Here is a 24726-nt window from a genome sequence, read left to right as displayed (position 1 = left end):
GCAGGGCCCCAGGCCGGACCCCCCCTGGCCCCGGGAGGACGGCCGCGGCTGCGCGTGGATGCGAGGTGGGCGGCCGGGCCGACTCGGACCGGGTGAACGGCTCGGCCGAGGCGCTTTCTTCCCCGGAGTCCTCCCCTCCCTCTCCCTCCGGGTGCTCGTTCCGGCGGACTGGCTGCCCCGCCGGCTCCTCCGAGCCTCTGGTTTACGGGGGAGCCCTTGCCAGGAGCTCTGCGGAGGGCGGACTTGGCTCGGGCTCCGGTGCCCGACGCTCGCTGTTTAATCCCGGCAGGAAGGCGGGCTTGGGGACTGGGGCGAGCTGCTTGCATTCTCCCCGGCGCCCACCAGAGGGCACCCGGCCGCGCGCCGGGCCTGCGAGGGGCGGAGCTGTGAAGCCCACGGCCGCACTGGCCCGGCTGACGGAGGAGGTTCACCGGTTACCTGCGGAGGGCGGCGTCCTAGAGACGCTGCGGAGAAGCTGCGGCGGCGGCGGCTGGGGACATCGACCAGTCACAGCCCCGGGACCTGGGGCCTGGTCTGTAGGCTCCAAGCAGTTCATTTCCTCTCTGGGCACTGTAGGAGATGTTTGGCACTTTATCACTGCTGAGACAGACCACGTCGACCGGCTTAAGAAAAAGTCCAAGGTCATGCTAGGTGCTGGGGCTGTAGCTCAGTGGTAGAGCACTTGCCTCGCAAGCATGAAGGGGGGAGGGGGGGAATGCTAATTTGGAATAAAAAACAAAAACACAAAAAACCAACCCATGGGATTGGAGGCGTGGCTCAGTTAATAGAGCACTAGCCAATGAGTGGAAGTGTCAAGTACCAAGTTCAAGTCCCAAAAAGAAGAAAAAGTCCATTCCTAGGGACCTGACAATCACCTGGAGTAAAGGTGGGATGTAGTCATTATCTGGGTGCAGAACACAGGACATCCCCAAGGTCCTGTGGAGTCCTGACCGACCACAGTTGGTCACTTCGTGACTTCTGAATTGGGCTGAGTTTTAGACAGGATTGAAGGTGACTAGCGTTGCAGAGGCCAGGGGAACAGTCTGACCTTGGAACTCACTGACATTTGTGAGAACCAAGTTACTAACAGCAAGTTCGTTACAAGCTGGCTAGGAAACCATGACACCACTGGAAAACTCTGCCCCCACAGAGCATGCTTGTTTGAATTGTTCAATGAATAACCGGGGCGATAGAATTCTACTACATCAGTAGCTCAGAGAGTCTTTTCACCAGGGATGTCATCTTGCCCCAACCAAGCTTTCAGGCCTTACAGTTTACAAGCAGTACAGTGCTTTATGTGTTTATGTTTTGGTAGTATGGAGGTAGTATGGAATTCAGGACATTCTGCTTTGTAAGCAGGTGCTCTACCACTTGAACTATAGCCACAGTCATTATTTTTGTCAGTCATGGGGCTTGAACTCAGGGCCTGGGTGCTGACCCTGAGCTCTTTTGCTCAGGGCTAGTGCTCTACCACTTTGGGCCACAGCTCTACTTCCAGTTTTCTGGTGATTAATTAGAGATAAAGAGTCTCATGGATGTTCCTGTCAAGGCTGGCTTTGAACTGTGATCCTCAGACCTCAGCCTCCTGAGTAGCTAATATTACAGGCATGAGCCACCAGTGCCCAGCATTTTTTTTAAAAAAATGCTTATTTCTCAGATACTGTCATATTTTTGCCTTTGTCTAGCCTCAGATAAAGATCTTTCTACTTATGACTCCTAAGTGTCTGGGAACAACCATACCTGGTTTGTTAGTTGAGATGAGATGTCACTTTTACCCAAAGTGGGCCTTAAACCATGATCCTCCCAATCTCCACATCCCAAGGCGTTGGAATTACAGATGTGAGCCACTGCACCTGACTAGGAATCTCATGCGTGTGTGTGTGTGTGTGTGTGTGTGTGTGTGTGTGTGTGTGTACTGAGGCTTGAACTCAGGGCCTTGTGCTCTCACTCTTGATTTTCTTACATGAGCCATATCTCCAGACTGACTTTTTGCTTGTTAATTGGAGATGGAGTATTGTAGATTTTTCTGCCCAGCCAACAGAATAAAAGGAGAGAAAGGGGAGGCAGAGAGAGAGACAGACAGACAGACAGAGAGAGACAGAGAGACGGAGAGAATGAAATAAAATAGACCTTTATTTGGCTGTGTTCCAGAGACTATGAAGTCTATGGGCCTGGTGCTGGCCTCTGGAGAACTGGGTGCTGCTTCTTCTCTTGGTGGAAAGCAGAAAGGAAGCAGGTGAGAGTGGGGGAGGGGAAGACAGGACACCTGGCCTGGCTTTAGCACAATCCACTATCACAGTGACTAATCCAGTCCCAAAAGAACAAAAGAAGGTCATTGATCCTTCTTAACTATCTAATCACCTCCTGACACTATTACAATGGAAACTAAACTGCACCACAAATTTCAGAGGGAGACAAACCATTTTTAAAGCCACTTTGTGGGCAGAGCTGGGGCTGTAAAGGCTGCTGTTTGAAATATATTTCAATTGCTTTTCTTTCTTTCTTCCATTTGCAAACTGTTTACTGTACCCCTACTCCATCCAGCATGGGGCTGCATGCATGAGAGAAAATGGAAGGCAGTTGAAGTCAGAACCTAATCAAGTTTCCTCCCAAGGACACAGCAAGCCCATTGTCTTGACTGGGTGGTGTTTGAGCTGAGAGTTGCGGGGTGGAGGGAACAGATTGATGACTTAGGTTTGGAACATGTCCAGTGCAAAGGCCCCCTCTTGTGGTGGGGCATCTTTGAGGACTGAATGCCTGAGGGCTGGTATGTTGATAATGAGATTGATCCTTGCCTAACAGGGAATGAGTGGGAAGCCATTGGCTTGAACTCAACCAAACCCAGGCTCTGCCAGCAATGAATTAGTATGCAGATCCAAAAACAAATTCATTATGTCCCTTCTTCCCACCCTCCCAAACTTGGGTAAGGCTCAATATCTCATCTTACTGAGTGGCCTCCCAAGTAGGAGTATCCCAACCACCCACCCAGGTGTCAGCCATGAAGCTTCCCTCTTCATCTCTCTTACCCAGAATCTAACCCATGGCCAAGTCGTGTATTTTTTTTTTAACCAACTGAGTATACCACTACCATCCACGTCACGTGATCAACACAGTTTAGCCTGAATTCCTTTTTTTTTTTTTTTGGGGTCCGGTCATGGGGCCTGAACTCTGGGCCTGGGCGCTGTCCCTCAGCTCTTCAGCTCAAGGCTAGCATTCTACCACTTGAGCCACAGCGCTGTTTCCAGTTTTTTCTGCTATGTGGTGCTGAGGAATCGAACCCAGGGCCTCATGCATGCAAGGCAAGCGCTCTACCACTGAGCCACCTTCCCAGCCCAAGTTTAGCTGAAGGGTCATTACACAAATTGATGTTTTAAAAACACAAGTTGGATCCTGTCTCTCTTCTCTACCTTAAGTCCAGAGATCTAGGGTAAATCTGCGCAGGCTCACTCCCCCTTGGACTTTGGTTCAGTATTGGGCAGACTCCTGCCTCCACTTCTGGTCTCTGAAACATGTGTGTTTCTTCTTGGTATTTCTGGGAAAGGTATTCCTGCACATCAAGAGACCCCAGGAAGAAAAAGATCCTTTCTCTAGATGTTTGGTTTGCCTGGATAGCAGCAGTCATTTTATTTCCCAGTTGCAACGTGTAATTCTGGGGACCAGAGCAGCTCAGTGCCAGCCGTGGAGCCTGCCTTACTACAATGAGAGGAGGTCCTTAGCTTTCTGAGCTGAAGGTGGGTGTTTGGTATGAGAAGCTATAAACTCTCGGCTGCTGGGATTATGTAGCTGAGGTTCCCAGTGTCAGGTGGGCCGTTGGATAGGTGGCATGGACAGGCTTGAAATAAAAGCAGTAAGTCCCTGTGAGTGAACACAAACCTAGGGGAGATCAGAAGTCCTGGAAGAGGCTGGTGACTGCAGAAAAGATTGGCAAGAACTAGGCCGGAGAGCTGGTACGGTGACTTTTTGCCATGGTCAGGAAAACAAAACAAAACAACTTCTGTCTTCTTTTGTATTAAGGCCACTATTAAGGGCATTTTACTCTTCTTAATTGTGTCCAAACTGGACCCAAGGAAGAGACTCAAGACCGTTTCCGGCTGGGGGATGAAGCTGGATTCCAGAATCAGCTCTCGGCATTACCACCAGGGCTTCTGCTTCCTGTCCCTACATAAGTAATTTACCACAACTTCAGAGGCAACAACAACCAAAGGAGCAAACAAGCAGCTGCTCTCCCTGCGTGTAAGGCGCCGAGTGAGAGGCCGCCGTCCGCAAGCGGCAGGACGCGGGGCAGGACTGGGGGGCTCCCCGAGACCCTAGCCTCCCCGAGGCCCTGGCCTCCCCCAGACCCTGGCCTCCCCGAGACCCTGGCCTCCCCCAGACCCTGGCCTCCCCGAGGCCCTGGCCTCCCCCCAGACCATGGTCTCCCCAGACCATGGTCTCCCCGAGGCCCTGGCCTCCCCCAGACCATGGTCTCCCCGAGGCCCTGGCCTCCCCGAGACCCTGGCCTCCCCCCAGACCCTGGCCTCCCCCAGACCATGGTCTCCCCGAGGCCCTGGCCTCCCCCAGGCCCTGGCCTCCCCCAGACCATGGTCTCCCCGAGGCCCTGGCCTCCCCGAGGCCCTGGCCTCCCCGAGACCCTGGCCTCCCCGAGACCCTGGCCTCCCCCAGGCCCTGGCCTCCCCCAGACCCTGGCCTCCCCGAGACCCTGGCCTCCCCCAGACCATGGTCTCCCCGAGGCCCTGGCCTCCCCCAGACCCTGGCCTCCCCGAGGCCCTGGCCTCCCCCAGACCCTGGCCTCCCCCAGGCCCTGGCCTCCCCCCAGACCCTGGCCTCCCCCAGACCCTGGCCTCCCCCAGACCCTGGCCTCCCCGAGGCCCTGGCCTCCCCCCAGACCATGGCCCCCGACCCGGATCCACAGGTTGGCGCGCCACGGCCCCCTCCGCGGGAGGAAGGGGCGTCTCGGACCCGAAGGCCATCCCACACACCCCCGTTCCGGCCGCGGCCCCGACGTGGCGGCCCCGCCCGCGCCCTCCAGGCAGGCCCTGAGAGGCGAAGAGAAAACTAGCGGTCACAGTCCCTGTTTGAGGGGCAACCTGCCGACATAAACCCCCCCGGTCTCCATGGTGACTGGCGGACGCCGTGGCCAATGGCGTCCCAGCGCTTATTTATTTCCGCCCCAGCCTTTCCCCAGGGGCCCACGCTTCCTTGACTGACAGTTCGCTGGTTGCGCTGTTACGTAAGGGGAGGGTCAACCGCGGCCCCACCCGAGCGGAGCCGATTTGATTGGTAGGCCGAGGTGCTGTCGTTCCAACCCCTCCGGAAGAGCGCTTTTGATAGACAGGTATGGGAGCCACTTGGAGAGGAGAGTCTGGGCGGAAGCGTCCGAGCCGAAGGGCGTGGTAAGGGGCGGGGCCCGAAGCCAGGGTAGGGTAGGGCAGGGCGGGGCGGAGAGCGGGCAGAGGCTGGGCTGCGGTGCGGCTAGAGATGCTGTCCCGCCGCGGCGGCGCTCGGCAGCCGGGACCTCTGCACTGAAGGCACCGGGGTAAGGCGCGGTGCCCCGCCGGCTGGCAGGTATGCAGGGGTCAGAGGGTCCCTGAGCCGGGGCCGCCACCGGCCTCGGGCGCGGTGTTTGTCTGCCCTGCCGGCGCTCTCGGCCCGGCGACGGCGGCCGCGCTGGGACACGGGGGCGGGGCCGGCACCTGTGCGGGTTCGCCGGCACCTGCCGCGCGGCGGACCCCGCCGTCCCGCAGTCGTGCGTGGGCTGGGCCGGGTGGGCCTGGGGGAGGGAGGTAGGCCCCGACGACTCGCCGCGTCCGGGTCCTCCCCCCGGGTCCCCGGCCGCAGGGGCGGGCGTGAGGAGCGCCGTGGGGCTCCGCCGCGCCCGGGAGGTCTCCCCTCGGCGCAGGTTGGCGGAGGCCCCGCCGGCCTTGGACTCGCTGGGCGGCCGGGCCCGGCCCCCGCCCTGCATCACCTCGGGACAGGTTTGTCCAGATTCTCTCCGTGCTCCGTGACGGGTTTCTGCCCCCGGCGCGGGCGCCTGTCCCAGGCTGGGGCTCTTTCCGAGTATCGCTCCTGCGTGGAATTTCTTAAGCCCGGGTGTGTGTGTGGGGCGGGGGGGTGATGTTAGCAGCAGCAGCAGCAACGTTTCCTTTGGGTCCTGCCAGGCATAGGCCGGAGGTACCGACTTCTCAGCTGTGTTATGGATATAAAACCGTCACTGTTTGGTTCGGAGCCGAACCAGCAGAAATTCTAAAAGTATTCCCTACGGACAAGGATGTCTCCCAACTGTGTCCTTCCTCGGAGCATGTCATGCTGTGTCTGAGAAGGCATCTGATAAACTGTGTTGTTTTCCGCATAGTGCGCTAGTTTTCTCATGATCTTGATGGGTTGGAACCAGTGAGTTGGGTGGCAGCAGATGTTGCCTCTTGCTTGAAAATAAGAACTGACAGCAAGTTTTTCATTGGGTTCTTAAGGACAGAATCATAGATGGTAACGTGTAGGATTGAAAGGGAATTTTGTTGCAGTAAATGTACAAGTTGGGAGGGGGGGCTCACCTCTGTGTACTACTACAGAAGTGCAGGTCTCCCGTCTGGACAGGTGTGTCAGGTGACAGTGGATAGTCCTGGAAATCAGGGTGGTTCTCATTTGGACCCACTTTTTCGTGTCCTAATTTTTTCATGGGTTATAGTCATCTTTAAAGACAGAGTTGCTACTTACTGACTGTAAGTCAATAGGCAGTGGAAGAACTGAGTTAATTACAGAGCAGCATTGTCTCAAGGAAAGCACACAGTGTTAAGCACTGGACAGGTATGGGAGCGCTGGTACCCACAGGTGGATAGAATATGCTGTTGAGAGAAAACAAATTTACTGCCAATTACCTAGGGCTGTGCTTCTTAGAAATTTATGCATTAGTTGCTAAGTTTTGACCCTTTTCACCTTTGGTTTTTTTTCTATTTAGAGAGTTCTTGAAGCCCAGCTGAGTCTGGGGGAATCATCAGAGCAGGGGAAATCTCTGTTCTCACTGCTGGGGTTGGCTGCTTTTCCTCGTGCTTTTTTTTTTTTTAATGAGTACTGACCCACTTGGTTTTTTGACCTTTGAGACATGCTTAGTTATCCACTACTTGAAACTTCCAGAGGAAAATTAGTGTTTGAGCAGTATCTAGCTCTTGCACTCCTTGTCCTCCTATGTTTTATGAGTTCTTTAATGCCTATTCTTGTAAAGAGTTCCAAGACAGGACTCCAGTATCTGCCTTTTCTCCTTACTGACATGGATATGTTCTGCTGTCCTTTTCTTTTCTTCCCCTTATTTCTGTGGCTAATAGTTTTGCTAGAGAGAATGATTAGTATGCTTGACACAACTCATTTTAAATCTCTCTTCAATTGGCCACCTTAGATCTTCATTTGTTCCTGTGACCCTGGGAACAATAAGAGAACTTTTGTGTAGATGAGTGCAGTACATTCTAATTCTGATTTCTAGTTAAACATCTATGCTACTATGATACTATGCTAGCAGCAACTCTTGCAGTTCATATCTTTAACTCTGGCACTAAAGCTGAACTGTGTCACTAATTATTCTGAGTCTTGGCCAGGGATGTGGTACACAAAGCTCTCCCCCAGCCTCATAGAGTTTTGTCATGTAGCTCAGACTTGATTCAAATGCAAAATCCTCCTGCCTCTGACTCCCAAATGCTGGTATTACAGGTGTGCATCAGTACACCCAGCTCTTGTGCATAAATTTTTGTATACATGTAAAGGTGAAAGAAAATTTGAGCCCAGCTGGTGAAGGTGGCTCATACCTGTAATCCTAGCTACTCAGGGGGCTAAGATCTTAGGATCTTAGCCTCAAAGCCAGTATAGGCAGGAAAACTCATGAGACTTATCTCCAATTAGCCAGCAAAAAGCCAGAAGTGGAGCTGTGGCACAAGTGGTAGCCTTAAGCAGCTCAGGGTCAGTGCCCACGTCCTGAGTTCAAGCCCTAAGACACACACACACTTCTCTCTTTCCCCCTCTTCTCCTTCCCTCTTCCTCCCCTTCTGTCTCCCCCTTCATCCTTCTCCCTCTATCCTTCTCCCTCTCCCCTTTCTCCTCTTCTCTCTCCTCTCCTCCTCCCTCTCCTTCTCCCCTTCTTTCCATCTCTTTCTCCCTGTCTTCTTCTCTCTCCTCTCTTCTTTCTCTCCTTCCCCCCACCTCTCTCATTGGAGCCCAAAGAAGAGGGGGTACAGAAGGAAGTTGCCTGAAAACATTTCCCAAGCTTTTGTAAAAAAAAATATTGCAACTCCAGGATATCAGATTTAGTTTTTAACCCTTACTTGAAGTCTTAGCTGTTAGTGTTGCTATATTTGTATTTTCCTTCTGGTTTCAAGGTGAAGTGAATGGTAAGGACAGAAGAGTTGGATGACACAGACCACTGAATTTTTTTGGAGGACACGTTATGAACCCTTTGTGGAGCATGTCTACAAGTTCTGTACGAAAAGTAAGTATAATTAATAAATTGTGTGAAGAAAGTCATTTGCTTCCATGCCAGAAAAAGGGCCAGAAGGAATACTTACCTTTCAAAGTCACCTGTTAGCAAAATTACCTGGTTTGTATAATAATTATCTTCTCAGTTTCTCAGGATGAGATTGCTCATTGATTGAATAGAAATTCTGATAATTACAATTCTATGATGTTTTAGATTATATGTACACATGATGTAATTTGTTATACCACTGTAGTAGATTCTCTGTTAAATTTAAAGATTCAATGGTTAAGAGAAGCTTTGGGAAAGGATATTTCAATATTGGTCAAGTCAGACTTGAATTTTCTTCTAAATAAAATTTCTTTAAAACAAATACATTTTTCTCTTGGGAAAGCTTCAAATGTGCAAACAGAAGAAAATAAAAATAACCCATAATTATACCTCCAAGAATATACCATTGTTATCCTTTTTCTTTTATTTTTATTTTTATCCTTTTTCTTTTTAAGTGGCTCTACCACTTGTGCCACAGTTCCACTTCCAACTTTTTGGTGGTTAATTGGAGATAAACATCTCACAGACTTGCTTGCCCAGAGTGGCTTCAAAGTGCAATCCTCAGATCTCAGCCTCCTAAGTACCTAGTATTACAGGTATGAGCCACTGGTGTCCACCTACAATCCACTCTTTTTATGCATTGATTTAAACAGCTTTTAGTTGGACTGCTGCCTAGAAGTAGAAACAAGATGGCAAATTAGTTTCTGGCTCATTTTGACCTTTCCTTTGACAAAGGATGAGGGTTTGCTGCTGATATCCCAATCGGAAGCAACCCCATTAGGCACAAGATCAAAGCAAGTGAGAGAATGGCTTCCATTTTTTATTCTGCTTCCTTCTTTTTTGATTCTATACAAATGCTGATGTGAGGTAGTAACTGACCCCTGTCATGTCTCCTCTTATATAGCTTCTATATAATCAAAGAAACTTTTCTAGTCTTAGTTATCTAATGGGGACTGGGAACCTAACTTTAAATTATTAGGGCTTGGATTCAACCCGTACCACCACAAAAACAAGCAAACAGTTATCTAATGACTTAGTAGTCAGTAGTCCGTGGCCTCTTCTTGGGCATAATGCAATGGTCCTGCCTTATTTGCTCTATGTATGTCTGTTAAAGGGCTTGCAAGTCATCCTGACTGATTTTGGTTGTTAGAAGGCTTAGACAAAGCCCTAGACGTAAGCCAAAACTGCCATCCTAACTACTCAGGAGGCTAAGATTTGAGGATTCCAGTTTGAAGCCAGCCTACCTAGGCAGGAAAATCCATAAAACTCTTAGCTCCAATTAACCACCAAAAAGCTGGAAGTGAAGCTATGGCTCAAGAGGTTGAGCACTGGCCTTGAGCAAAGGAAGCTCAGGGACAGCACCCAGGCCTGGAATTTAAAAACTACAGTACCAGAAAAAAAAAAAAAAAGCATTGGTGGTCATGGAGTGAACAATATTGTACTCTATGATTTCCCTAATTTTTTTTGATACTCCATGGTTTAAGAATTATCCTGGGGGAGGGGTGGAGAATTATCCTAATGAACAACTTCATCTTGAATAGAGATCTGATGGTGAAGAGAAGACATTGACAGGGGATGTGAAAAACAGTCCTCCACGAACTGCACCAAAAAAACAGCTGCCTTCTATTCCCAAAAATGCTTTGCCTATAACAAAGCCGACATCGCCTGCCCCAGGAACGCAGTCAACAAATGGCACACATGCTTCTTATGGACCCTTCTATCTGGAATATTCTCTCCTTGCAGAATTGTAAGTTCTTGACAGGCTACTGGGTTCAGTGTAATGACCCTTTGAAGGAGAAAAATGAAATTTATTGCAATTGATGAATTTAATCTTGAAGTTCAAACTCATTCCTTTATCCATTTTGGAGTGGAAGAAGAAGATATAAGATTTATGGAGAACATATATTAACTCAGGAACTTGGTAACTTAATTTTGGTATGAGGTAGCATTTTTCCCATTGGGCAGTAGCAGGGTGGCAGTTTTTTCTTTCTTGGGTCAGACCCATTAGAAGACTGGGCTCCACTTTGGTTATCTTGTAGGAGGCATCCTGACAGGCTGAAGAGATCGTAGGGAATTAAGTGTTGGGAAAACAAACTTTAAGGATCAGCAATTGAAAGAACTGGAACTGCTGGCTTGGAGTATACTTAAAACTGTTTTCATAACTGAAGGTCTGTTATTAGGAGTATGACTTATTTGGCATGATTCGCAAGGCAGGGCTTTGCAGTGATAGAGAGTTGAGGATTTGGGATTATATCTGCGCCTGTACTGAAGTTGTCTCTACAGAAGGAGGGGTCCTCAGCATCTGTTCAGAGTTGTTAGTGATAACACGGTGCTTGGCACAGGGAGGCACAGTGGATTCAGGTAGCATTTGTTTGGATCATTTGTTAAAGGGACAAAGTCTAGAGAATCAGTTCTTCTCTCACTTAAAAACTGCTCTGGTTGGGGCTGGAAAGGTGGCTCAGTGGTAGAGCGCTTGCCTTGCATGCCTGAGGCCCTGGGTTTGATTCCCCAGCACCACATAAGCAAAAAGGAAAAAAAAGCCGGAAGTGGTGCTGTGGCTCAAGTGGTAGAGCGCTAGCCTTGAGCTGAAGAGCTGAGGGACAGCACCCAGACCCAGAGTTCAGGCCCCACAACCGGACCCCCCAAAAAAAAACAAAAAAAAACTCCTCTGGTAGCTATGCCCTGGTGGTTGACACCTGTAATCCCAGCTACTAAGGAGGTTGAATCTGAGGATTGTAGTTTAAAGCCAGCCTGGGCAGGAAAGTCTGTAAAACTATCGCCAATTAACCACCAGAAATAGAGCTGTGGCTTAAAGTGGTAGAGCATTAGCCTTGAACAAAAAGCTCAGGGACAGTGCCAGACCGTGAGGTTCAAGCTCCGTGATGGCTGAAAAATTTTTCCTGGTGGTGCAGTTATTGTACAAGAACCCTGGGTGCTTCCCTCAGTGTACTCGTGTGATAATGGCCACAGGGTCTGAGGCCCCAGCATCACTGGCTGAGTATGACTTGGTAGCAATGGTCCTTTCAGCTTTATAATGGAGGTCTTGTGCTTGGGGCTGAGCAGTGAGCTGGACAGGCTCCTATTGTGATTGTTTGCTGTGGGCTACAACACAAAATTGCCTTTGCTGGCAAACCTCATTGTAGTTTGATACATCTTCTAGACCATGCTGCTGTTGACATTCATAACCTTAGTGACTTCAAAATGGAATAAATGACTATGCTTAAAAATGTGTTGGCAATTAGTCAATGAAAGGCTTCTCGGGATTGGCAGATGAGTGTGTTATAAGGGCATAGGTCAGCACTGTACTTTTTGAGGTTGAATCACAGTTCGGCTGCAGTTACCAGGAACAGCATGGTGGTTGTCAGTGGGTCACTAGGTCCCAGCAAAGCCTTTATGAGGATATTTGTCTTAGCGCTGACACTCACTGTGCCCCCTATTCTAACAAGGCCCCTAGAATCCAGGCATCTTGAGTTGGGGTATTATTTGGGAGCAGAATACAATGTGAACACACATGATGCCTACCTTCAAGCAACACCACTTATCTAAACACAGCCCTCTGTCATGGGATCTGATGAGTCAGACTCAAAAGGACACCTAAGTGATAGAACATTTGAAAGTTTTCTTTTCCAAATTAAATTTTATTTAATATACCTAAATTGCTGAAATTACTATGAATTACTGAAGCCGCTAAGGGAACTGTTGTATTAATAGTAAAAACAGTTTTGAATGTATGTGAGCTCTGTCACAAAGTCACTCATCCTTTGTGTGTCGATCTGGAGTCCTCTGTTGGGGTTGGTTACTAAGCTGGTATGGTAAGTGGTAGTGATCAGGTCTGTTTCCAGAGTTGTGGCAGGTGAGAGACTGTGATGACTTGGAGATCAGCTTCCCTGTGAGGGATGACTCCTTGAAAAGTAAATGTGAATGTTTTGATTTACTTGTGTCTTTGACATATAATTACTATGCTGCTTTCCTTTTATAGTACCTTGGTTGTGAAGCAGAAATTACCAGGAGTCTATGTGCAGCCATCTTACCGCTCCGCATTAAGTAAGATAAGGATTTGATTTGCTCTGAATTTTTAGCACAGTTGGTCTAACATGTATTTAGGCCTTTACCATGTTGATTTTTTTTTTCCTGCAGTGTGGTTTGGAGTGATATTCATACGGCATGGGCTTTATCAAGATGGTGTGTTCAAGTTCACAGTTTATATCCCTGATAACTATCCAGATGGTGACTGTCCAGTAAGTAGGAGATAGTCTGACCTAGTTTGTGGTGCTCCGTTCTCTGATGGAATTAAAGGGCCTATAGCTTTCTTGGTTCTTTTCCTCACCTAATATGTTTAATGGCCAGTTCACCAAGAAGTCCGTTTTTCCTGTAGTTGGGAGGATTTGATGCTTTGTTGCATTTTCTGTGACACTGTAATCTGCCTGAAGCTTCATCCTTTTCTGCATGGGGTGAGCCTGGGGCATGTGTGGCAGTTCTCACTGTGACTGAGGACATGGTCACTTTAGTTTTACGGAATAATGGCTACTTCACCTGTCTTGGGACAGCTCTGTAACTTTAAACAGAATAAGTGCCAACTTGTCTTGAGGCTTCTTTGGTAACTACCATCTCTAGGGAATTAATGAGCACTACCACCTCCGTTAAAAGGACTTGTCTCTTTAAATACAGCGCTTGGTGTTTGATATTCCTGTCTTCCACCCGCTAGTTGATCCCACCTCAGGTGAACTGGATGTGAAGAGAGCATTTGCAAAATGGAGGTTAGTACATCAGTGTTCCTTTCATGACATTTGATGGCAGGAGTGAGCATCAGTAATTACACCCTGTTTCTCTTCAGGCGGAACCATAATCATATTTGGCAAGTTTTAATGTATGCCAGGAGAGTTTTCTACAAGATTGATACAACAAGCCCCCTAAACCCAGAGGCTGCAGTACTGTATGTAACTTTTGTTATTTAAGTTAAATGTTAAAATGCAGCTAAGTTTACTAAGTTGCTAACTTTATCTAAATGTTTAACACAGATATGAAAAGGATGTTCACCTTTTTAAAAATAAAGTGGTTGACAGTGTTAAGGTGTGTACTGCTCGCTTGTTTGACCAACCTAAAATCGAAGATCCCTATGCAATTAGGTAAGTGCCACATCATCTAGATAAACTATGCTTTGCACTTCATTTTCCGGTGACCTTAGAATGAGGACTTAAAAGAATGTACAATCTGTTAGCCTATAGCCTATCTAACTCAATTTCTCCTGGGCTCTTTCCTTAAAAAAGCCTTGCATTATTTGCCAACAGCACAATATCTGAGTGACTTTGGCTTCCTGAGGACCTTGTAATGTGCTCATTTATCTGTGAGGACTTTCTAGGAGATGGTTGTAGCTGCAGCTCTCCAACCACTCCAACCCTGCAGACATCCAGACCTGGGGAAGGGAGGGGGAAGCTGAATGGTGTAAGTGTGACAGGTGCCTGTAGCACTGCTGTTTGATCTTGGGGAAGAGCAGCAAGAAGGGCTGGTGATTTCACTCTCTGGTGGTCTTTGCACTACTGGGAAGGGAGCATAGTCTAAGCACTAAAACTTCGGTTTAGTAAGTGAACTACTTGGCTTCAGGAGATCAATTACTGTCTTAACTGTGCCTTGCTTTCTTCATCATTAAATAATAATATTTCAGGGGCTGATGTGTTGAAGAAGTAAATCAGTCTAGGGGAAAGTTATATGGAAAAAAATCAATTAGATACTATCTAAAAACACACATGTTGGCTCAAGTAATAGGGTGCTGAATGTCAGCTAGAAAGCCAAGAGAGATCTGAGGCCCTGAGTTCAAGCTCCAGTAATGGGCACACACAGAAAAAAACAAAAATAAAAACATACGTGTTGATAACTGACTAAAGATTTCTCTTTCAAAGTATTCTTCCTCATTAAATATTAGAATTGTCTTTTTTTTTAAAGTAGATGTTATATAGATTTAGAAAGCCACCAACTGTTTTTAATACTTTCTGTCCTAAAGCTTTTCTCCCTGGAATCCTTCTGTACATGATGAAGCCAGAGAGAAGATGCTAACTCAGAAAGTAAGTCAATAACCAACTCTGAAATGGTTCGCTTCCTGTTTCTTCTCTAAAATGTCTTTATTGGAGACCAAATAACACACAGATAATGTTTGGGAAACCAGTCTTTTCAATCCTGAACTCTCCTCACCAATCCTTTTTATGTCTGTTTTTTTTTATTGTGCCTAGAAGCCTGAAGAACAACACAATAAAAGTGTTCATGTTGCTGGCCTGTCATGGGTAAAGCCTGGTTCAGTACAGCCTTTCAGTAAAGAAGAGAAAACAGTAGCAACTTAAGAGATGGTGAATCTGGTGCACCATGCACTTTCCTGTTGGACTCTGGCCTACTTAAAGCTGACTAATGGCAAGGATGGCCTGAAGAGTAAACCGTGTGAACTGTGACTGGGTATCAGTGTTTTCCATGTACGCATTGGTTCCATCAGCAGGTTGTGGAAACCTCTCGTTAAGTAATGCGTTACTTCTGTCAGAAGTGTCTAAGGGTGGTTATTTAGTACAGTACTCCAAATTATTGGGGACCTTGAGACTTAAGTATTTTTCTGAACATAATGCTAAAGGTAAGTTGCATTCATTTAAATTAACTGAGCAGATGGGAAATTGGCACTACTTGTTTTTAAATCACTTGTGTTGGTTGTACAGCTTAGGATGTAGAAAGGATGGATATAGAGACAGATTCCAGAGCTTGGCACTTTCGAGTGGAAAATAGTTTGAATTTCAGTCTTGAGCCTACTGTATTACTGACTTATACTGAGATATAAACTGAGGTCTCTGAGAAACATTAGTGAGTGGAAATCAGAATGCTTGTTAATAGTTTTTTTTTTTTTAAGGCAAATTACTGTATTTTTATGGTAGAAGGAAGAAAAAATGTTAAAACGGTTTCTAATGAAGTCAGATATTTAAATGATGAATGACTAATGTGTTCGGTAGACAAAATAAACCAATAAATGATTGTTCTTTGTCATTTATGCAAGAACTAAATGCCTTTTCTTAATATAAACAGGTTAATTTATAAATGCTTTATTGAAAAATACTTATTTTCATATAAAATTACAGTAGCAGTTAACTTCTTCAGAGGCTTTATAAATAGTTTTGCTGAACACTATTCTACTTGAATAGTGTAAGTTTCATATTTCCTTTAAAACAATATGAAGTTACCTAGTAACTTTGTTTATACTGATTCAATTTACAATTGAATTTTCTCCCTAATAAGATTACTGCTGGATCAATAGTGATTAACAAAGGTATGTATAGATAATTCAGTAGCTGTTAAATACTTTTCTAACTGAATATAAATGGCACTATGAACTAATAAAAATCTAAATTCTCCAACCTATCAGGAACAGACCGGAAGATATTATACATGCTAAAGTAGTCCCCTAGCTCAATTTAAAAATCTTTTCTTAGTCAGCTGATAACCCCTATATAACAATAACAAACAAAAAAACAAACACTGGAGAATTTAAAGCAATGCCCAAAAGGTGGCTCTGGGGCATTAACAATTTATGAAAGTACAAAAGAAAATGTTGGCTGTTTTGCCTCTTAAGTTTTGTACTTACTAGTTCACATTGTAGAAAGTGCCATCACAAATATGTAGCAAAATCTGGGTTACAAAATCACACATTTTACACCCTAAAGTGCCACCACATACACAGGTTCACTGAGACATTGCACAACTTTTACTGACTGGGGAAGGGGGAAAGTGCATAGAGGGCGCAGGAGACTCAAGCTAGTGGCCTGGAACCTCCGTTGTCTTCTACTTTGTGAACATAAAAATCTCACTCTTACTGAGTGTGTTGGGACTAATAAATTTTGTTCTCCTTATCATAAGGACTAGTGCTAAGCATAAAAGGTCAGGAATGAATTTGAAATACAGTTCCTCTGCTGTAACATATCAGCAGAGACCTCATGTGAATTCATTTCATTCTCTAGTTATTTGTAAAGGTTTGTCAAAAAGTTAAAAGTCACTGGACTCTGAGCAGTGTTGATACTAAGCACTAAATGGGAGAGGAAAAGGCAGTTGGGATAAATAAAAATATCCTAAGGATATTGGAAGGAATAAAATCAGTTTCTCACCAAAGTATCCCTTCCCTTCCTGTTTCTAACAGGCTGTAATTTGGTGAGATTAAAGAAAAGAGTTGTCACCTAGCATGCATCTGACTAGCAGCAGTAAACAACGCTGCTGAACAGTTAGTGCAAAGATGCTTTTAACAGCACAGACTAACCTCAGTGGGAACCTCGGTCATTAGCTACGTCTTGGAGACGGCGTAATAGAGCAGAATGATTTTCTGGGCAGATTCTTTTTGCTGGTGATTCACTTCCATCGTCCAGGATAATCCCCCTCTTTTTTGTTGGAGTTTCTCCTGTCCGTATCATACTGTTGATTTCTCTTAGTCTCTATAGTGGGAGAAAAACGGATAGAAAAACTAAAATGCTAATGCATGTATCTCAGTGTTAAGTTAATAAAGAACCTCAAATGAGTTAAGAAGTTTACCTCTAAGAATTACCTCAAAGAAACACTAATACATTCTGTCAGCTTCACTTCTCAGCTGGCTAAGACTGCTGACCCTTCAAGTATAGGTGGAACATTTCTGTTTTTGTAAACAAGCTTCATAGGTGAGTTTTAATAATACACTGTACGTGTCTACAATGTAGAAGTTCACAAAATTATGCTATTTTACTTTGTTGTGCCAGTACTGGGGCTTGAATTCAGGACCTGGCTGCTGTTCCTTAGCTTTCTTGCTCAAGACTGTTCTACCACTTGAGCCACAGTTCTACTGTGTTTTTTTGCTGGTTAATTGGAGGTAAGAATCTCAGAGTTTTTCTGCTCAGGCTGGGCTTTGAATTGTGATTCTCAGATCTTATCCTGAGTAGCTAGGAGATTTTTAAAGACAGCTATAGAGCATCAAATTCCAATGCCATGTTTTATCATCACTTTTACACATCTTTTCAAAAATAGCATTTCATTTGGGTACCCATGTTCATGCCTATAATCCTAGCTACAAAGGAGACTGAGGATTGAGGTTTGATGCCAGCTCAGGCAAAAAAAGTCCAGTAGAGTCCAGCAAAATAGGGCTGGAGAGGCATGGGCTCCGCCGCCCCTCTACTCCTGCAGCATCATTTCACTGATAGTCCCTTCAGTCATGTGTTAAGCCTGACTCAACTAGAACTTTTGTAAAGTTTTAATTCTCTGAGGTATCCATCGACTGCACTGACTAGTTCTGTTATCCTGGGGAGAACTGAGATGCTATTCAAATTACTTCGTGTGCTCTGGCTCCGATGAGCCTTGATGGGAGAAAGGCACTGCCTAATGGGCAGGAGCTCTTCTGTGCCTTCAGCATTAAGTTTCTCCAGTTGGCTGTATGCATTCTCTAGCAGTTTGTTGGTTATAATTTTAATATTTATGTGTACTTCATATTTCCCTATGAAAAGCCTATTAAGAATATTCATTGTGTTTAGGAAATTCAATGCTAATTCTATACATATATACAAATTTGGAGAAATAGGAATAATCCTCACATGTTCATTTTTGGCTAATCCTTTTTTAAAAAATTTCTATTAGCATAAACTGTCCAAAGGGGCTTCACTCTGATATTTATAGCATGCATATAATATACTTTGATTAAATTCATGCTATTACTCTTAACTCCTTCCCTTTAATGGTTTTTAGAGGGTTTCATGAATCTTTCATGCATATAATGCTTCTCTATAACTTCACTCCCCCTCATCTCCTTTCCCCCTCTTCCACTCACTTTCCCCCTCAAGTCCCCCTGTGACCATAAGTCAATTATTTCCTTCCCTTCCCCTCCCCACTCCCTCTTTTATTCTCTTTCAAGCCCCAGGACTCATGCTTGCTAGGTAATAAGCACTCTACCACTGAGCTATACCCCTAGCCCATCATTTTTATTCTTTACTTTGAAATAATAAAACACATCTGAGGTTTTAGATAAAAATAACATGTTCCTTTTGCTTATTAGCATATGTAGTTTCACAATTTTTTCTTTTTGGAGATACTGGCATTTGAACTCTAGTTCCTGCAGTTGCTATTCAAGCATACTATTGAGACATTATCTCCAGCTCCTTTTTTTGTTTTTGCACTATTTTTGAGATATATTAATTGTATATTCTTATATAACGCATAGACAAGTTTCTATGTAATGTGTGCTTAGACTTTTTTTTTAGGGACTCAGATTCAAGTCCTGGGTGTTGTCCCTGAGCTGCCTTCTGCTCAAGGCTAGTGCTCTTATCATTTCAGTCATAGGTCCACTTCCAGCTTTTTTGGTAGGTTAAGAGTCTGATAGACTTTCCTGCCCAGGCTGGCTTCAAACTGCAATCCTCCGATCTCCTGAGTAGTTAGGATTACAGGCATGAGCCACTGACCACCTGGCTTAACAAACTGATGAACCTCATGATGCTACTTCAATGCTAATTCTATATATACAAATTATATAATTCACGACATTCTGTCATAATTCATTTACACATCACAGTAGACTATAAACATGTATATTTTTTGGTGGTGTTGGGGTTTGAACTCTGGACTTAAAGCTTGTTATGCAGGTGTTCTTATACTTAAGCTACTAGACCATACTTGTGTTTTAATTGTGCTAGTTGTGGAACTTGGACTGGACTCTGTCCCCTGAGCTTTTTTTCCCCTACCACTTGAGCCAGCTCCACTTCCAGCTTCTTTTGGAAGTTAATTGGAGATAAGTCTCCCAGACAGTGGTTTGATATCAGATATCAGCCCCTTGAGTAGTCACCAGCTCCTGGGTCCTTTATGTTTTGAACATAGTCTTGCTTGATGCCCAAGCTCAACTACGCTCTAATCTTCCTTTCTGCTTCCCTTTCTTGCTGGGATGACAGGCACATGCCATATGCCCAGCCATGTTCTGTTATTTCTGAGATAGGGATAGGGCCTCATTACGTAGGCCATCTTGGACTATGAACTTCGTATCCGTGCTTCCCACCATAGCTGAGATGACAGGCATGCAGTACTACGCACAGCCTTTTTTATTGAGTTGATTATAAACATTTTTGCCTGAGCTGACCTGACCTGGAACTACAAACCTCATCAAAGTTTTCTTAGCTGGGATGACAGATGTGTGCCACCACATTTAGCTATTGGTTGAGGTTTTGCAAACTTTTGGACTGGGCTGTCATCATGATCCTCATAATCCCAAGTGTTTTAGGATTATAGGCATGAACCATTAGCACCTGGCCATTTGTAAGTGTTTATTCTAAAATGAAATTGGTATAAAGTATCCTAGATCCTCCAGGAATACCTACTATTCTTCTACTAAACAAAGCTGGTTTGGGTGTATACATCTACTATTTTTCAAGGAATAGATCTATACCTAGAAATGTAATATTGTGTATCAGTGAGTTTTTTTTTAAAAGATGGCATACTTAAGTACCATATAGAATATCTGTATATACATGTTAGATCTTCACATATCAGTATATATGGGCATCAGTATATATGTATCTTTTTATGGTATGTCTTTCTCTAGCCAACCTTCTATTGACGTATTTCCTCCCAGCTGTTTTTAAGTAATAATAGTTTATATTCTTCAGCAGGCAGTACCACCCGCTGAAGTTATCACTGATAATTAGTCTGCATCTTCATTGACTTTGTGTGACAGTGGAGGACCTTTTTTTTTTCTTTTGGGTCCCGTCGTGGAGCTTGAATTCTGGGCCTGGGCGCTGTCCCTCAGCTCTTCAGCTCAAGGCTAGCGCTCTACCACTTGAGCCACAGTGCCACTTCCGGCTTTTTTCTTTTTGCTTATGTGGTGCTGAGGAATTGAACCTAGGGCCTCAGGCATGCAAGGCAAGTGCTCTACCACTGAGCCACCTTCCCAGCACCCCAGTAGAGGACTTTCTTCGTGACAATGTAAATGTTTGTTATAGGTTGGCTATTGACCCAAGTGGCTGCTACTTTTGTAATATTCTCCTTTGGTCTCAGCAATCATCTATCTCTTGTTGGGAGAAACTCCCAATTCTGTGTTGAAATTTCTTCTGATATCTACCCAGTTAGTGATATTGTAGAAGTAGGATTCACAACCACTACTCTGACTGTTCAACTTATTTTTGTGTGGTTTGGGGGGGGGGGAGGTCCTGAGACTTGAACCCACGGCCTGGGCACTGTCCCTGGGATTTTTTTTGCTCAAGGCTAGCACTCCAACACTTAAGCCACAGCACTACTGTGGCATTTTCTGAGTAGTTTACTGGAGATAAGAATTTCATGGAATTTTCTGCCCCAACTGGCTTCGAAGCACGAGATCCTCAGATCTCAGCTTCCTGAGAAGCTAGGATTAAGGCATGAGGTACCAGTGCCCAGCTTTGCTTAACCTTACCCCAAATAGTTTCCCTTGTTAAGTAAGATTTTATCTTTCTTAGTGTATACTTCTGCATGTTTGGGCAAATATCATTTGTATAACTGTTACAGTAGATACTATAAAACATTTTCTTCAAAAAATTCCTTCATGACCTCCTATGACATCTATATACCCTCAAGTAACCACTGGTGTTTCCTGTCTCTATAGTTTGCCTTTTCTGGAATATAACAGAAATAGAATCATGTACTAAGTAGCTTACTGATTGTAGTGTCACTTCAGCAATAATGCATTTTGGGGGTGAGGGGACAGTACTGGGGTTTGAGCTCAGCTGTATGCTTGCTAAGGCACTCTACCATTGAGCCATGCCTCCAGCCCTTTCTTGAACTTTTTGGTAGCACCGGGGTAGTTTTAACTCAGAGCCTCACACTTGGTAGGAGCTCTACTGCTTGAGCTCTCAGTTGTGAAAGGTGCTCAACTTTTCTACCTTGGCATAGCTTAAACTATGATCTTCCAGTAACTGGGATTACAGGTATGAGCCACTGCCATCCAGATGAATGGTTTTATTATTATTATTACATTGTCTACTGCAAGTTAATCCATTAAGCACTTTAAGAACATTTCAGAATTTTTTAAATTTTTGATGATTAAGGTTACTAGAAGTAAGTGGTATAAAGCTAGCCTTGAGCAAAAAATCTCAAAAACAGCACCCAGGCCCTGAGTTCAAGCCCCAGGCCTGGCAGCAGCAACAAAAAAAGCTACCATAAAGATTTATTCATTTTATATGAACAAAAGTATTTCACTTGGCAAATACCTAGGAATGAGATTACTGATTCTAAGTTTATATTCAACCTTAGAATGAACTGCCAAACTGTCTTGCTGAATAGCTAGAGACCGTTCTGTATATAAAAGTGTTATTTGCTGGGGCCTTGCATGCATGAGGCCTTGGGTTTGATTCCTCAGCACCAAATAAGCAGAAAAAGCTGTAAGTGGCGCTGTGGCTCAAATGGTAGAGTGCTATCCTTGAGCTGAAGAGCTGAGGGACAGCGCCCAGGCCCTGAGTTCAGGCCCTATGACCAGAAAAAAAAAAAAGTCTTATTTGCTCTACAACTGTCAATATACAGAATTTTAGCCATTTGGTAGGCAGGTAAAAAGTGTTCAAATATTTTACCAACTTTTATATTTGGCAGTCTTTTCCCATTTGATTTTGAGAATTCGTTAAATAGTTGTGTATGTGTGTGTGTATCCTTGATCAGATAATGTGATTTGTAGATATTTCCTCAGTCTGCAGCTCTTACAGAAAATTCTTTTTGTAGTAGTGCAGTGTGAACTCAGGGCCTCATGCAGGTCACTGGACACATGCACCACGCCTAGATTTTTTTTTTTTTTTTTGATACACGAGCTTGATCTTAGGGCCTTACATTCACTTGACTTGCTCATGGTTGGCGCTCAACCATTTGAGCTATGTACTTAGCCTGGCATTTTGCTGGCCAATTCGAGATGGGGTCTTGTGGATTTTTCTGCCCAGAATGACTTTGAAATGTAGTTGTCCAGATTTCAGCTTTCTGAATAGCTAGGATTATAGACATAAGACACTGATGCCTAGCAACTAAAACAATTTTGAAACAGTTGGAGGATTCACACTGTCTTAATTTTTAAGACTTTAGATAAGGCAAAAGACAGGTATGGGGTTGATGGAAGTATTGACAGTCTATGGGAGGTCCATATATAGCCCATGTGTATTTGAGTTTAAAGGCACAATGGAAAAGCTAAATAAGTGCAAGGCTCAATAGCTCTAGTAGTAATACACACATATACAAATTGTTCCTGGAAGTGGCGCTGTAGCTCAGGAAGTGGCACTGTAGCTCAAGTGGTAGAGCGCTCGCCTTGAGCTGAAGAGCTGAGGGACAGCGCCCAGGCCCAGAGTTCAAGCTCCACGACCGGACCCCAAAAAAAAAAAAAAACAACAAATTGTTCCTTACTTATTGTAGTTCCTTTTTTTCATACAAGTTTTAGAATCAGTTTGTACAAGTAATTTGAAGAAAAATTACCTTGTTTTCCAATTTATAAACATTTTCTCAGGTCTTTCATTCCTATTAATTTCTGATCCTATCTACATATGGTATCTTAAAATTTGATTCTTGAGTGCTATAGTACATTTTAGTTTTGCATACTGGTTGTGTAACCTTAGTTCCAGAAACTTTTGTAGGTTCTCTGTGTTATATAATTGAATGCCTTCTTTATTTTGCCTTATTGCACATGGTAGAGCCTCCAATTCCAGTGTTGAACCAGAAATGAGAGTGGACATACTTTGCTTTACTCCTGATTATGCTTTACTCCTGATTATCTGTAGGTATTTTGGCAAACTTTCATTATTAACTTCTCTCAGGAAGTTCTTTGGGAGTTTCTATATGCATGTATGTTGCAGATTTTCAGATGTTTTCTTCAACTATTAAAATATGTTTTCACTTTATACATTTTGTTAGTAAAGCCAAAGCTTGGCTTACAATTTTGAGAAAAGGGTTTTAAACTAGAAATTTATTTCGAGGGCTAGATGTTCTTGAATTTTACTTATGTCTTAAGTCAACTTTCAACACTTTGGGCATTTTATTTTTTTCCTGAGAAATCTGCACAGAGATATATCAACATTTCTCCAGTTTTCTATTTCAGTGATTTTAGTTGAAATCTGAGCCCACTAATTTGACATTTTCCTTTTAAGTTTAGTGCTGTAATTCTTCCCTTTTAGTACTGCTTTAGCTGTATTCCACAGATTTTAATGTTGTGGGTTCTCATTTTAGTATAAAATACTTTGAAATTTCTTGTGTGTTTTCTAATCCATAGAAATCTGTGATTTAGCTTCCAAAAATTTTTCCACATATCATTCCTAATGATTTATTTAATACCATAGTGTCCAGAAAAAAATACATTACTAGAAACCTTTAAAATTTACCAATGGAATGTAATGTGGAAGAGCACTTGCTGAAAATGCTCAAGTCACTTGAATTCAATCCCCAATAACAACAGAGACTTCTGTTTCAATCCAAAACGTGGTCTATGTTTATAAATGTTCCATGCGTACTTTGAGTGTTCTAGAAATGTCAACCAGTTTGCTTAATGTTCCTAATCATTGATATCTCTATACCTACTTTATTATGTTGTCCCTTCACTGAACTTTTTCTGTTTAAGACAGCATATCCACATTAGAAAATGAATCTCTACATTGATACTATCATTTGCTATGAAATCTAATTTTTCTAACATTACTAGTATTAGCTAATCAAGCTGTAATTCACATACCATATAATTTACTCATTTACAGTTTACAACTCCATGGCTTTTGGACTTCTCCCAAAGTTGTGCAACCATCACAGTTTTTTACTTGACTCTCTAGGTAACCACTAATCTCCTTATAAACTTGCCCTTCCTGAACATTACACGGGGATAGAATCTCATGTATTTCTTTCACATATGTTTTCAAGGCCTATCCCTATTGAGGCATGCTCGTACACATTTTTTTTTTTTTTTTTTTTTTGGTCGTGGGACTTGAACTCTGGGCCTGGGCGCTGTCCCTCAGCTCTTCAGCTCAAGGCGAGCGCTCTACCACTTGAGCTACAGCGCCACTTCCGGTTTTCTGGTGGTTTATTGGAGATAGGAGTCTCACGGTCTCTCCTGCCCGGGCTGGCTTTGAACCGCGATCCTCAGATCTCAGCCTCCTGAGTAGCTAGGATTACAGGCGTGAGCCACCAGCGCCCGGCTCGTACACATTTTTTTAATTGTATAGTTTTTTACTTATCACCAACTGACTGTCCAGGTTGCCAACCTTTAAATTGTGTCTTTACAT

The 24726-nt window shown here is 44.2% G+C and overlaps 2 protein-coding genes across 4 annotated transcripts in view; one reads left to right on the top strand and one right to left on the bottom strand.

The window, feature by feature from the left end:
* Window positions 1-5414: 5414 nt before the first annotated feature.
* Window positions 5415-15521, top strand: Aktip (AKT interacting protein). Of its 3 annotated transcripts, none has more exons than XM_013027946.1 (10): window positions 5415-5536; window positions 8358-8467; window positions 10045-10250; window positions 12483-12547; window positions 12641-12741; window positions 13172-13260; window positions 13338-13436; window positions 13522-13629; window positions 14502-14562; window positions 14728-15521. In XM_013027946.1, the coding sequence occupies exons 2-10, from the start codon at window positions 8426-8428 to the stop codon at window positions 14833-14835; spliced, it is 879 nt and encodes a 292-aa protein (XP_012883400.1). In that variant the 5' UTR covers window positions 5415-5536; window positions 8358-8425; the 3' UTR covers window positions 14836-15521. The 3 variants fall into 3 exon arrangements, with proteins under 3 accessions (XP_012883400.1, XP_012883398.1, XP_012883401.1); XM_013027944.1 differs by having other exon boundaries at window positions 5415-5565; XM_013027947.1 differs by lacking the exon at window positions 5415-5536 and adding an exon at window positions 5897-5975.
* A 36-nt stretch (window positions 15522-15557) lies between these two features.
* The window catches only part of Rbl2 (retinoblastoma-like 2), a 60695-nt gene continuing 51526 nt past the window's right edge, over window positions 15558-24726 (bottom strand). Inside the window, exon 22 of the mRNA XM_013027888.1 lies at window positions 15558-16950. Coding sequence (XP_012883342.1) covers window positions 16780-16950 — 171 coding nt within the window. The 3' untranslated portion in view covers window positions 15558-16779. The remainder of the gene's footprint in view (window positions 16951-24726) is intronic.

Source organism: Dipodomys ordii, unplaced genomic scaffold (genome assembly GCF_000151885.1).
Source record: "Dipodomys ordii isolate 6190 unplaced genomic scaffold, Dord_2.0 Scaffold106, whole genome shotgun sequence".
NCBI classification, from domain to species: Eukaryota; Metazoa; Chordata; class Mammalia; order Rodentia; family Heteromyidae; genus Dipodomys; species Dipodomys ordii.
Note: the sequence above shows the minus strand (reverse complement) of the source record. Positions and strands in the feature narration are given on the sequence as shown.

Excerpts from the sequence above, each read along its gene's own strand:
- Aktip (XM_013027946.1), top strand. The coding sequence starts at position 8,426 with ATGAACCCTTTGTGGAGCATGTCTACAAGTTCTGTACGAAAA. Across the intron at positions 10,251-12,482 it reads TATTCTCTCCTTGCAGAATT|TACCTTGGTTGTGAAGCAGA; the intron begins GTAAGTTCTTGA and ends TTCCTTTTATAG. Across the intron at positions 12,742-13,171 it reads ATCCAGATGGTGACTGTCCA|CGCTTGGTGTTTGATATTCC; the intron begins GTAAGTAGGAGA and ends CTTTAAATACAG.